This window comes from Morone saxatilis, unplaced genomic scaffold (assembly GCF_004916995.1).
Source record: "Morone saxatilis isolate NCDOM2014 unplaced genomic scaffold, NCSU_SB_2.0 Contig14, whole genome shotgun sequence".
NCBI classification, from domain to species: Eukaryota; Metazoa; Chordata; class Actinopteri; family Moronidae; genus Morone; species Morone saxatilis.
In genome coordinates, this window is record NW_023339696.1 from 17,594,838 (window position 1) to 17,607,986 (window position 13,149).

The 13,149-nt window shown below is 41.8% G+C and overlaps 2 protein-coding genes across 2 annotated transcripts in view; both read right to left on the reverse strand.

Moving 5' to 3' along the window:
- The window catches only part of ppfia3 (PTPRF interacting protein alpha 3), a gene marked incomplete in the record, with an annotated part of 24,739 nt that extends 22,733 nt beyond the window's left edge, over nucleotides 1-2,006 (reverse strand). The window contains 2 exon segments of the mRNA XM_035655640.1: nucleotides 1,669-1,946; nucleotides 1,949-2,006. Coding sequence (XP_035511533.1) covers nucleotides 1,669-1,946; nucleotides 1,949-2,006 — 336 coding nt within the window.
- A 7,592-nt stretch (nucleotides 2,007-9,598) lies between these two features.
- Nucleotides 9,599-13,149, reverse strand: part of nucb1 (nucleobindin 1) — a 5,846-nt gene continuing 2,295 nt past the window's right edge. The window contains exons 5-13 of the mRNA XM_035655478.1: nucleotides 12,696-12,799; nucleotides 12,295-12,480; nucleotides 12,098-12,188; nucleotides 11,959-12,017; nucleotides 11,632-11,724; nucleotides 11,434-11,523; nucleotides 10,345-10,515; nucleotides 10,110-10,227; nucleotides 9,599-10,023 (exon numbers count right to left, since the gene is read on the reverse strand). Of these exons, the coding sequence (XP_035511371.1) occupies nucleotides 9,938-10,023; nucleotides 10,110-10,227; nucleotides 10,345-10,515; nucleotides 11,434-11,523; nucleotides 11,632-11,724; nucleotides 11,959-12,017; nucleotides 12,098-12,188; nucleotides 12,295-12,480; nucleotides 12,696-12,799 (998 nt within the window). The 3' untranslated portion in view covers nucleotides 9,599-9,937. The remainder of the gene's footprint in view (nucleotides 10,024-10,109; nucleotides 10,228-10,344; nucleotides 10,516-11,433; nucleotides 11,524-11,631; nucleotides 11,725-11,958; nucleotides 12,018-12,097; nucleotides 12,189-12,294; nucleotides 12,481-12,695; nucleotides 12,800-13,149) is intronic.

The following is a 13,149-nucleotide window of genomic DNA, read 5'->3' on the forward strand; positions in this document are numbered from 1 at the left end:
TCTCATTTTCAGGTGATTATAAACTAATAAAAACATACCTATGAATATTGCTACTGCTATTACAACTTTAGAAAACATACCAAACAAAACTTGGAAGTAATCGTTTACTGAATGATCCTCCAGCATCATAAATGTCACTTAAGTACAGTTTTGAGGTATTTGAGTATTTCCACATTGGTTGGAGACATTGGTTGTAGTTAATAGTTACTCTGCAGAATTCAACGTGTTTTACCTTTACGACTATACAACAACCTTGTTTTAGCTTCAGCATGAACTCCAGAGTTTCAGTGAGAGAAAAGAAAGCCGGTGATGATTTTGGAGATATCCCCAACAGCACAATAAAGCAGTCCGACTCAGCACCACCTGGACCAACTACAACATTAAAATCCAGCTTACAGGTTAACACATCAATAATTCAACAGCGTGAAAGGAACCATTTTCACAACCAGTACTCCTGATACAGTACAAGAGTACATTCTACTGATAATACAGAAGTCTGATTTTGAATGCAGGATTTGTACTTGTGATGGAGTATTATTCTCCTTTTTGGTTTTCATGCTTTTAAGTAAACAAACACGGCTGCTGCTAACAAGGATGATTTGTTGAATAAGTGTTGTATTCGTATACTGTATGTGTCTATTTAGATGTTAATTTAAAATAACTTGTGCTCTTATTTGCTGATTGATAATAGTGAACCATGCAGTCTACAAACACAGCTCCCTCACTACCACTGTGAAGTAACACACCTCGTTGCACTGCTGTAAGGCACATATAATGTGAACGTAGACTATTTTCTGTCATGCTGTATGTTTCTTGGCATCTGAGAGGATTTTGAGCTCAGCAGACTGGAGATACACAGCCTGGGAGGCAGTTTGCTAGCCCAAACTATATTTGAATCTACCTGAAATTAAAGGAACAGTTCGCCTTAACACTCCCACTGAAGTCGGCATATAAAACCGCAAAACATGAAGCAAATTCTTACTAAATCTTTTCCATCTCAACCTCCTCCAAAACTGTTAAAGCTAGTAGCTAATAGACTCTTTCCTGCTGCAAGGAAAGCATGATCTTAAAAAAGCTGCTTAACAATGCAAATGTTTTGTGAATAGAGCACTGAAATATGGGTCCACATATACAATATTCACAATATAAGCATCTCCTATATTTTGCCCAGGGATAATGCTTCAGTCATGCGTGTGTGGTGCAGTGTGTCCGCCGCATTGTGAGCAGCAAACACACATATCTATATCCAGCATGCATTGCAATTGGATATAGAACAACAGACATTTCAGCTTATTAATGAGTCTTTGGAGTGAACTGCTCCTTTAGTCGATTAAAAACTAAAATTTGGGATGCACACACATGTTTGTCTATACTAGACTAAATGATGTGATTGAACTGTGCCATTTGCACTTTGCATTTGAAAGCTTCACACCTTCAGTCTGACCTTGATAGGGCAAAACACAAAAATGTCACAAAAAAACCCATTTCAGTCTAAGTGTGATAGCCTTTCGCAGCCGGATTCTAAACAGAGACGTGTGTAAGATACAAGTGTTCCCCCCACAGCTACAGAACTGAAACAGCATTTAGACTTTTATGTGATATCCAGACTAGTGAAATTGTTTGTCAGCAGCTCCTGAACATTACTCTGACCCCCCTCAGTCGCCGTACCTGTGGCAGGGCGATGGACAGCTGTCTCTGGAGTGACTCCTTCTCGTGGCCCAGCTCTCGCAGGCGTAGGTGCGCCGTCCCCAGACTGTCCTGCGTCTCCCTCAGGCTCTCCAGCAGCCTCTCCCTCTCCGTCAGCATGTTCACCATCAGCGACTCCAGGTTGCCCGTGCTGCCCCCCTCGTCGCTGCCACCGACACCACGGGGGTCACGGCTGGTGAAGCCCACTATGCCTCCAATCCCTCCGCCCATCCCCCCCCCGCCCCCCGCCGGGGAAGACGACCGCCTCCTACCCCGCGCCCTCCTCCGCAGATGGGTGGCGCCATCACCCCGCACATCATCTTGAGGGCCCGAGGGTGGTTTGGATTAACGATGCGTAATATCTGCGAGAAGGCAGTCTTGTCTGAGGATCTTGAGCAGCGAGTGTCTGGTGAACGGGACTGAGTCGTCATCGAAACAGTTACTTTGTAGTTTGGGGGGGGGTCTGTTGCCTCTAAAGCTGATTGGGGTGAGGCTGGGCAGGCAGGAAACAAGTGCTGGGGGGTTCGGAGACGAACAGGGCAGATCTGTGAGTTCTGTTGAGTGAGGGAAAACTGGGGGGGGGGGGGCCGTTATAAGATAAGGTCCAGTGTTGGGGTGGGGGGAGGCAGTGTAGTGGCTTGGAAGGAGGGGGGGGGGGCGGGGGCTGAGGTTTGGTGGGAGCGCGGTGGGGTAGGGGGTGAAGGGGTAAGAGGGAGAAGTGCAGGGTTCGGTGGACGACCTCTGACCCCCGGCACCAGGCTTCACTGGGATGAGAGACGAACCTGGAGAGAGAGGAAGAAAGGGAGAGAGAGAGAGAGAGGGAGAGAGAGAGAGAAGAGAGAAAGGGAGAGAGAGAGAGAGAGAGTGTTTTTTAGGCGGTGAATCTCTGCAGGAAACCAAATGACTGAGGCCACAGAACACATGATGTCAGCCTGCATTTCCCAGCAGGTTGTGATCTCTCATATCATGTGAACCTGCCTGGCACACACACACACACACACACACACAGTCAGCCACCTTTGTCAGGCGTTTCTCCAAACCTCAAAGAGAGAGTAAGCACTGCTGTTGCAGCACTGCTGTCTCTTGCTTGCACTGACTGCCATCGCGATACTCAACGTCTGGAGTCATGCATCCATCAGTGCATGTCTCGGCTTTATGTATCCGAGTCGTCCAAAGTCATAATGGTGAAAATGAATGCGCATGATGTACGGAAATGAGTCGTGAATGGTAGCTTTACCTCAGCAGCCTACAAAAACGCCGCCACGCAAATACAGAACAATTCTAAGGCCTGCAGGTGGAAGGAGAAAGATGCGGCGCTGTTTCATACATTCATGTGAGGAGGAGAGAAAAAAAAGGGTGTCATCATGAATTGTAATTACGGGCTGTATCCAGGAGGAAATAGGCTTCTTTCTCCGGCTCCGGAACCCATTTGTAAAAAATATTCTGTGTGAATCAGGAGCTTTATTATCCTCAGGGTGGTAGATTAATAACTGTCTTACTAAATTAATGGCCTAAATGGGGGGAAACAGCCTATTTTTGAATGCATTCAGAGGTGTACAGGACAGCCTCACACCGCTATCACATCATGGTGGGAGGTGCCAATCATCCTGTAAATGAAGGAGGCCTAATTAACAGATGAAATCCTAAGATTTGACGCAATTGGATTATTGTTTTTCTTTGCGATATGATTAACCTAAATGTCGGAAAACGGTGCGCCGCTTTGGCTTTATTCCGAATGCAAGGCGTCTATTTCCTATCAACACCCCCCTCCCCACACCACCCTGCTCTCTCTCCCCCCCCCACCCATAAAAACAGCTGGATGGTCTAACGCACGGCTAGATGTGTGCACCGTACACCCGCCGTGGATTTGAGCCGCCAGCAGAGGATTCGTGTGCCTTACCCTCTCCATGATCGACAGAGAAAGGACATAAACGCGCATCGCTGGCCGGTTCACTCCATCAGAGCATCTGAGAGACGGAGGCTGCAGCTTATCCCCGTTACAGCCCGGTTACCAGCCTGCCCCATCCCCTCCCTCCCTCTGCTGTGGGAGCGACGGCTGAAGGGCTCAGCCGCTGCGTCAAGCCGCACGCAGGCAACGCAGGCGGCATCCGGCCACGACTTTCAGAATAAAAGAAGGGGCAAAGCTGGTCAATGGCCAAGGGTGCCACAGCTAGGAAGTATGAGTGTGTTAAAGAGAGGAGACGCGCCTATACACATCAGGTGACTCAGTGTACTTCAGTATTTTAATAGCCTACTTATATTTCTTTAAAAACAAATTTTCCTTATTTCATTTCTTTGCTTCATGTTTCCTTTTACCCTAATCGTTTTTCAGGCCAACTGCTTCTTTTCATTTTCAATACAAACAGTACAAAACCAATACAAACGATACAAGAAATAAACAAGAAATGAGAGCGCCATACACTGTGTAACCACTAATTTAAATAGAATATATATGTTAGTAAGCATAAATACTAATCCTAATAAATTAATAAACAATAAAATGAAGGGAAATGTACATAACGTCACACTGACTGAAGACATACATCCAAATACATCACACAGTCATGTTAAGTATTTAGTAGGCTATACATAATTATTGTGCGTACATTTTATTTTATGTCTGCATCTGCCAGTGGGCCATCACAATAAGAGTGGCAAAATATTAGGTTGAAAAAATATGTGATTCGTATCGGATCAAGCAAGGAAATCGTCCAGAAATGAAGCTGGAAAAGTATCTTACCATATCTGGTAATAATAGTCAAGCAAAATCTGTTATTATTGTTATTTATAGCATTAACCTTTTAGCACAGCCTTAAGGGAATAGCACCCAGCCTGTGACAGCACATAATGTACGAGCATGTGACACAAAAAAAAACCCCTGACTCTCTAATAAACATCCAGTTGGATATTTTTATTAGAATTTCTTGATGTACTTTCACACTGAGAGAGTATAAAGGTGCCTGGATGAGTCAGTTTTATTTGATAAACACAAAGGATGAACACATCAGCTCACAAGCTCGATGTTGCGAGACACATTTTTTGTTTAATTTTTGTTTAGTTTTCTCTTATCTTTTTATTGATAGATTGAGAGTTGTATCTCCTCAGGTGAAACTATTCAAATTAAACACCGGGAAGAGGAAGAACACTGATTTACAGGAAATGTAGGAGACACAGCCAGCAACTGGTATATCAGGCCTATATTGACTTCTTATAAACATATATCTTTTGTTGAAAATGAGTAATACAGTATAATTCTGTTAAATAGTAATGTCTGACAAAATAATTCTTTAAATTATCTAAAACATAAAGACAAAAAAAAAAGTTGAACCTTTATTCTGAAGACAAATAATCCTGCTTCCGGCGCGCTTCCTGATGTTTCTGTGTAACTTGACGACCTCCCATCGGTTATCTTCCCTCATCTCTCCTCCTCGGGAAGATGCTGGGTCTTAAAGAAACAAGCTTTTACCGGCTGTCTGCCTCCACATAAACTCCTCACTCTCACCTCTAACTGCGCTTTTCTGCAGTTTTCTACCTTTAAAACACAAAACTCATTAACATCATCAGAGCAGCTGTGATTGAGGTTAATTCCTCTATTTATTCTTACTGTGTGGTGATGGAAACTTGCTCAAATAAATAAACAATTGCACCCTCTGGCGGCTCAATTAGGGAAACACAATGCACTACTGGCAGAAGGTTTTAGGCCAAATGTCTAGATTGTAGGCAACCATCATGGATTCACATTGTTTGAGAAACAGATTTTTAAAGGTCAAAATCAGCAATGAACAACTTAAAACTGACCTTTGACTTTTGTTAAAAGTTTATATTAAGGTGAGTAATCTGGGGGTCTATGGGTTTTATTGTGGGGATTCAATGATTTGATTCACATTGTATAAAATGTTTGACAGATTTATTATTAAATGACCTCATGTCAGAAGACTGACTGCAAATTTACCAGTCACTATCACCAGTCATGAAAGGCTCGGTCTGACATCCAATCAGATCTAAGGGGAGGCGGGTGTTAAACCCCAAGGTAGTGATGGAGGGATGGGGAGGAGGAGGTGTGCTGGAGGTGACGTAATGTCCTCTTCAGAGAAGCTGATGTACAGAGGAGCCACCGGTGAAACTCAAAGTGCATCCGAACTAAATCTGCAAAACGTAGTTTAGAGAGATTAGAACAGAACAAAATAAAAGAGAAGAAGCACAGAAAGGAAGGAAGAAAGAGGAAAGTCTGGGATAATAAAGGACAGGAGGAGGCACCATTTTTGAGAAAGCAAGGTGCCTCTGCAAACTCATCATTTACAGTTCAGAGGAAACTCTTTTTTGCAGCATGAAATTATATTACAGAGATATCCCTATTATACATTAAACTAGTACATTCAGTGCTCAATTTCAAAGTCCATACCATTGTGCATGTGGCATTGAAGTTATTAGGAAACACAAATAACAGGCAAATAAGTGATATCAAAATAAAATGACAGATATAATGAATGCAAAATAAGCTTCCTTTATGTTTCTCCTTGTGCAGTTTGTTCATTTATTGTACTGTTATACTATATTGGACTGTGTTAAAGCAGCCTGAGAGATGAGTCAGTAACTAAGAAGCCCACCAGTTTTTTCTGACTAACTGATCTGAAACAACAACAACCTCAAATGACAACTTTATCTGTAAAATCATAAAAAGAGACATGAGTGAGGAACGGACAGACTGTGTTAAATTATAGTTTTATAGTGCAAGCACTGTTACTGCAACTTATTGTTGATCATATTATATGTTGCTGACTACTTTAAACTCTAACAGACTGTGTTTTGCACATAAGAAGTCTGTCTGAAAAATAACCAGGAACTGCAATTTTAAGAAAGATTTGTGGGAGAACAAGTATAATAATTCCAGTCAAGCAGATTTATACAGCAGCAAGAGGGTGACATGGAGGCTTTAATGGGTGGCAGAAATATATGCAATACATGCCGCCCAAATTAAGACATTTTAACTCAACAACATTACCATATTGTGTATTATTAAGAAGGAAGCATTGAATACAATTATCTAAAGGGGGCATTAGAACTCAACAAATCTTCAATATACACTATTTTTTCATTCTTCATTGATTCTTTTTTCACTTATCCTAAAACGTGGCCATATCAGATGCTCCTAGATCCATCTCGGAACATGGAAGCCCTCAAGTAAAGTATCAGTATTACCATATATCTGAGCAAAGGTACCTTTATAACAGCCCTGAGCGCAGTACACACAGAAGATCACACTGCATCATGATGTCGTAACAGACTCTCTGACAGTGTGTTGACAGCTTCAGTGCCACCTCTGGCCAGAAACAGTTGGATGAAATGCTGGAGCTGGTGTGGATGATGCTCTCTGCAGACCAACAGACACGACACAACACAGACCTGTTGAAGTTCCCACAGGGAGCAGAAGAAGACTCACAGTTTCACAGAAAATCACATCTTCAGACACAATCCTGCACCACCGTGCTTGGTTTCTTTTGCTTTCATTGATGTATGGGTTCAAATGTACACTTCAATTTCGGGTGTCGCAGTATACCGGTATTGACAAGATCAGTGATATTTAAAAATAATATATGCTGATATCATGTTAATAATATACATATACAAACATATACTCTCTTTCTGGTTCCCACTCAGTGTAATTGTTCTTTTTCTATACTATAGTTTTGTCTCTCTCTTCACCTCCCTTCACTCAAATTCTGAGTGTAATTCATTTGCCAAGAAGAGACCAAACTTAAAATAAAAGTTAAAGATTAATTTGACTCCAGAAGAAGCATTTTTCTTTCAAATGTTCTATTCTTTTTAATCTTTCTATTTTCTACAGATATTGCGATATAATCGTTATCATATGTTCATTTCGTTCCAGCCTACTTCAACTTCAGCTTAGTTTTACAGGAGTTCTAAGGTTTTATTAAGGTAGTGTGTTGCTGTTGATATTAACTGACAGGGGCTAGAAAATATCCACACACAAGCTTCACAGGGGGTCGCAAGGCCTTCTTGGTTTCAAAACCTTTAAATTAAACACAGCAGGCTTTTTTCTCATTTCATCATCGGGAAAGTACACCCTTAAAACGACCAAAGACCTAATAGAATAATGGCCAAGCATCAGGGAGAAGAAAACACTGAATATGTCAAAAAGGAAGCCTATTAAGCATGTATGATATTAAAAACAATAAAGAAATACATAGTACAGAGGGAGAATTGTATTAAAAGTTCCTAGAAATATCAGGAAAACTCATCTGTGATGCAATAATAACAGGAAATAATCTGCTCAAAATTCACCCGAAATGCTCATTTTACACAAACTAACAAAGTTACTGCATGCACTATTTGGATTCATTGTACAGTTTAGCAGTTGTTCTGTACTGTTATTGACTATAATATGAAATAATCCATAAAATAGGTCACTTAGTCAGGGGTTATCAGTTTACTCAATCAAAGAAAAGGGGTTGGGAACCACTGCTTCACAGAGCTCTAGAGGTTGCATCATAATAAACACTGACTTCATGATCCAGGCAGCTTCCTTAAGACAACTTTATTTGGCTGATATGACAGCAGAGACTGACAGGAGGCAGCTGCATGGACACCAGGAGGGGAGGGGCAGCACGGGGGTCATGAGAGGTCAGTGGGTTGAAGGAATGCTGATAGGAATGTCCTGAGCGGCAGCCAGGGGAGCATCTCGTCAGCGGGACAACAACAAGGATCAGCAGGTCCCCGGGGAGCTGTGACGGTGGACAACAGGCCCAGTGTCTGCAGAGACACCCAGTGACCCAGAGGAGGAGGAGGAGGAGGAGGAAGAGGCTGGGCTCGATACACAAACATCCACCTTCTGTACTCACAACACTCACTCCTCTCCTTACCCTTATATTACAACTAATACTACAGTCTATTCTATTGTACACTGTTATAAATTCCACTTATAAACACAATATTGCACTACGGGATATATACAGTATAATAGATGTAATGTGTAATGTCTCATGTGTGATCCTCCATCATACACACTACATATGGTATCTACAGTATTATTTTATTTTACCTTTTACTTACTTTAATCTCTGTATCTGTACTTACATCTGTCTTTGTGCTGCAGCAACATCCGAACTCTCCAATGGCGATCAGTAAAGGCTCATCTTATACAATATATACTGCTAGGAAACGCACACACTGAGGTTTTGTATGATTAAACCCTAACCCCAAAATGATTAATTGAAACTTAATTAAAACAATTCTTGTCTTTTGAGTTAATAAATTACATAAATGATAATAGTGTGTGTATGCAGACATCTTGAGTTAGTGGTGTCAGAATTGTTTAACACTTTTAATCTTTTTCTGTGCTGATCTCTCATATTCAGTTTGTAGATGGGGGTATTAAACTATTACTTGTCAAGCTAATATATAAAATGTTATTGTAATACTTTTAAAATGACCAGTTTAGAGCAGGACTCACAAACTGCTGGCTCAGGGGCCTGGTGAGTCCTGCAGGACAGTTTAATAATGACAAAAACATTTTTTTCTCTCTCCAGTCTTTTAATTCACAGTACTTGTTCGATTCTGTAGCAAGTCCGCAAAATCAAGGGGAATATTTTTTTTTTTTATTGTGGATTTTTGTATATTACGTCGTATTTTAACGTGTTCTTTTAACGGGTGCTACCTTGGCCAGGTCTCTCTTGTAAAATGATTTTTTTTATCTCTTCCTGGAAAATAAACAGCTCTTCATTTCACAATTAACATTTAGCAAGCTGCATCTAATTGTGCAACTTGTCGGACGCATGACAGCAAAATGTCTCTGATGTAAGAAATCTTGACCCTGGGCTCTTAAATGCCGTTCTCCAGGAATACAATCTCACACACTGTAGCATGAGAGACAGCAGGGAGAGGAAGAGTCTGGTTTAGAGGTTTTAAATTAAGACTTTATTTGAACATGGTTTGACACTAAAAAAAAAACCTGTGCATTAATAAAAACTTCACTGAAACTGAAGATTTCTGACAATACGTATAGATATCTGTTGTTTTGAGATCTTTAATCTAATGTAGACCACAGAAATGAACACACAGTACAATATGTCATGATTCACGAGCCACATCTGACAGAATTTATACATACAGTTCACATAGTTTAGTTTGTAGACCCCATCTGGATATCTGTGTCAGTGCAGATCAGAATGAGTGTGTGTGTGTGTGTGTGTGTGTGTGTTTGTGTGCATTAAGGCAGTCAGAGCGTGCTGCTTTAGGTGTGTAAAGGCAGATTCTGTGGAGGCTCCGCAGGCAGATTATTCCGGACTTCGCCTTCGTGTTCGGCTGGGGCTTTCACCTCTGTGAGAGAGAGAGGAGAAAGATTCACTCAATAGAAACAATTACAACAGAAACCCAACACATATATCATATCTCAGGTTGTTTACCTTTAGCTTCCAGTTTTTGTGTATCTGGTTGGAACTGTAGCTCTCCATTAGGACCCGCAGGAGGCTGCCCGTCTGCTGCCTGCTGTTCCTTCTGTCTCTGGGACATCTCTAATACCGCCTGAAATTGGAAAAGTGCTATAGTGTTACAGTGAACTAAAGTTTGACCCCTGTATGATTGACAGGCTGCACTCTTTCGGTCCAGTTTCAGATGATATAAATGTGGTGGGACAGTTACCTGCTGGTACTCTCTCCTCTGGGCCTCCAGAGCTTTGCCTCTCTCCTTCAGCAGCTCCTGCTCCTGACGCAGATTCTCCGCCTTCCTCTTCAGCTCCTCCTCTTTGTCCCTGAGCTCGGCCTCAAATCGCTGGAGCTCTTCCTCTGTGTACGCCGGCTTGGTGTCCAGAGTCTAGAGAGACGGCACGGGGATTAATTCACAATTAAAATGTTGTATGTTAAGCTTCATTATGTACATATTATATATCCATATTTTGGTGTAAAGGAGGGCATATTGTCCACTGTAGGGAGTTTTGCTGATGCCTGGGATGCTCTTTATGTGACATGACAATTACAATCCCTCCTTTACCAGAAGAAATGGAATGATCAAATCTATATTTGACCAGTTATTCATGCCAGTTATATACTACTATAAAACTACAAATATTCAGTGCCCCCCCCCCATGATATTTTCATCATAAACTCTCACTGAAGCTGAGGATAACATTGACGATTACATATTTACATTTGTCTTGATGTGCACACACCCTTATTTAATCCACCAATAAACCTTTTTAACAGCAGCCATTTTGACAGGAAATAGTAGGGTACACACAGGTGTTACCAGTGACACTAATAAAGGCTCAGTTCCATTTAGAGCCTTTCCAGTGAGACAACATGCACAATAGCAGCCCCCTGACTCTGTTTGCAGTATCATTAAGACTTGTGTTTACCCTACTATTTCATGTCCAAATTGCTGCTGTGAAACAGGTCTATTTAAATGGGAACTCCACTTATCTAAATGGCAGAGTTGCATTGCATGCGCTGCATCCATTTTGAACCCCTTTTTAAAACTGTCTGTCCTGAGTTTACTAATGTTATAACGGTGCAATGCCTAACCAGTGGAATGCTCTATTAGCACAATGTAACATTACGCTACATTGCTTCTCGTGGGAGCAGCTCCAAGTGTGTGAGTTGATGAGGGAAATTAAGGCATTACCCGTTGCACCTCACCACCCACATTTTCCCAGCTTGTCCTGGGATTTCAACCACAGACCATCCAATCACCCGCCCACTTCCCTGACCTTTAAGCCACCTCTGGGCTCCTTACCTCCCACTCTTTGGGATTATTGAACTCCTTCTTCTCTGTGGATTTTAGAAACTCTTCCAGGCTGACCAGACGATCTTTATTTGCATCCACCTTTGAACACAGAAACGTAATATGCGTCAGTCAAAGCAGAGCACTGATGACTCATGGCATACGATGAAAACAGGAGCAGTGAGATCAAAGTAAATAATTAAGACTCACATTCTTCATGAAATGCTCCCTCATCCTCAGCCTTTCTTCCTCCATCTCCATCATATCATCTTCCTCATTCTTTGGGTCGTAGACCTTCTCCAGCTGGAGGAGAGAAACCAAACAGATGTTAAGCTGCCACAGGGAATGCTGTGCATATCACTGCTGTCAGGTTAAAACTTTCACTTTTAAAAAGTCTGCAGGAACTCAGATGAAACAGCTGTATTTTCAAACAGATGAGCATCCATTTTTGATATTCTGTCATGGCATTTTAAGGGGTTTTCATTCAAGTAAAAGAGAGTTTAAGCAAAATTGCAGATGTACTGTAGGGTTCCTTACCTCTTTAGTGAAGAGAGCCTCCAACTCCTGCTCATCTAAAACATCGTCTTCATTTGTATCTGAACAGAAGAGAAACGATAACTTGAACGTATCATGAAATGGATAAAGGACAGTGGTTAAAAGAAGAGGTGGCACTCACCATGCAGCTTAAAAAATGTTTTGGGGTTGAACTCCTGAGGATCCAGTCCGTCTGTCTCCTCCCAAACTTCCCGTAGCTGAGCAACGCTGCCCTGATTGTGGGGAGAAAGGCAGCAGAAAGAGGAAAAACATGTAAGAGAGCATGATTCGCTTCCCCTTGCTTCTGCAGAAAGCCAACATGGGTGCATTAGTGCCTACCGGAGCATTGACTTTGGGGTGCTGTCGGTGTTTCTCCTTAAGCTCTTGCATTCTCTTCTCCTCTCTCTCCCTCTTCTCCTGGTCCAGGCTCTTCAGGTACTCCCGTCTCTCATGCTCCTTCAGCATCTCGTAGCGTTTGAACTCCTCGTGCCGCTCAGCGTCGTAGTTCTCCAGGTCTTTGGTGGCCTATCATAAAAGTGGGGTCAGATATAATGTAAAGCAAAGATTCTAGGCGTTTGGAACAATTAGTAACAGGTCAGCTATCTTGTTTTGACCTGTAATTGTAGCACCATTGAGTCTGATCAGCGTAATTATGCCTCTGCCTGGAATTCATCACTTACCCACGTTCCATTAAAATCTAATCAGAACATATAAACACACAAACCGCTGGAGGATCTTACCGTTGAGATTAGAAGCTCAAGGTCTTTGGCCTCAAAGGTATTTTGATTGTGGGGATCCAGATGTTCAAACTGCTTCAGCAAGGAGGCGTGGTCCATCTGCAGGGCTTCACGGCAGAGACATGAATTATCAAACACATGCTGTACATATGTCCTGTACTGAATACATCTCTGCAGGCCACATTGCTCTCCCAATACTAACCCTAAGACTAATTTGCATTCATCTGTATTATTTTACAAGTAATGGACAACATTTGTACATATACTGCTTCCATCTGCTCTGCTTGGGCAAATTACAATCTGCAACCATTCACATGAACTGATACTGAGAAATGCACATTGGTAGGTTTTTACTATCTGTGCAATAAGTGATTACAATGAATAATATTGCAAGAATGGCACCTATTTTGCATATAATGACACCTACATTTTCGCATGTCTTAATGTATTTTTATTG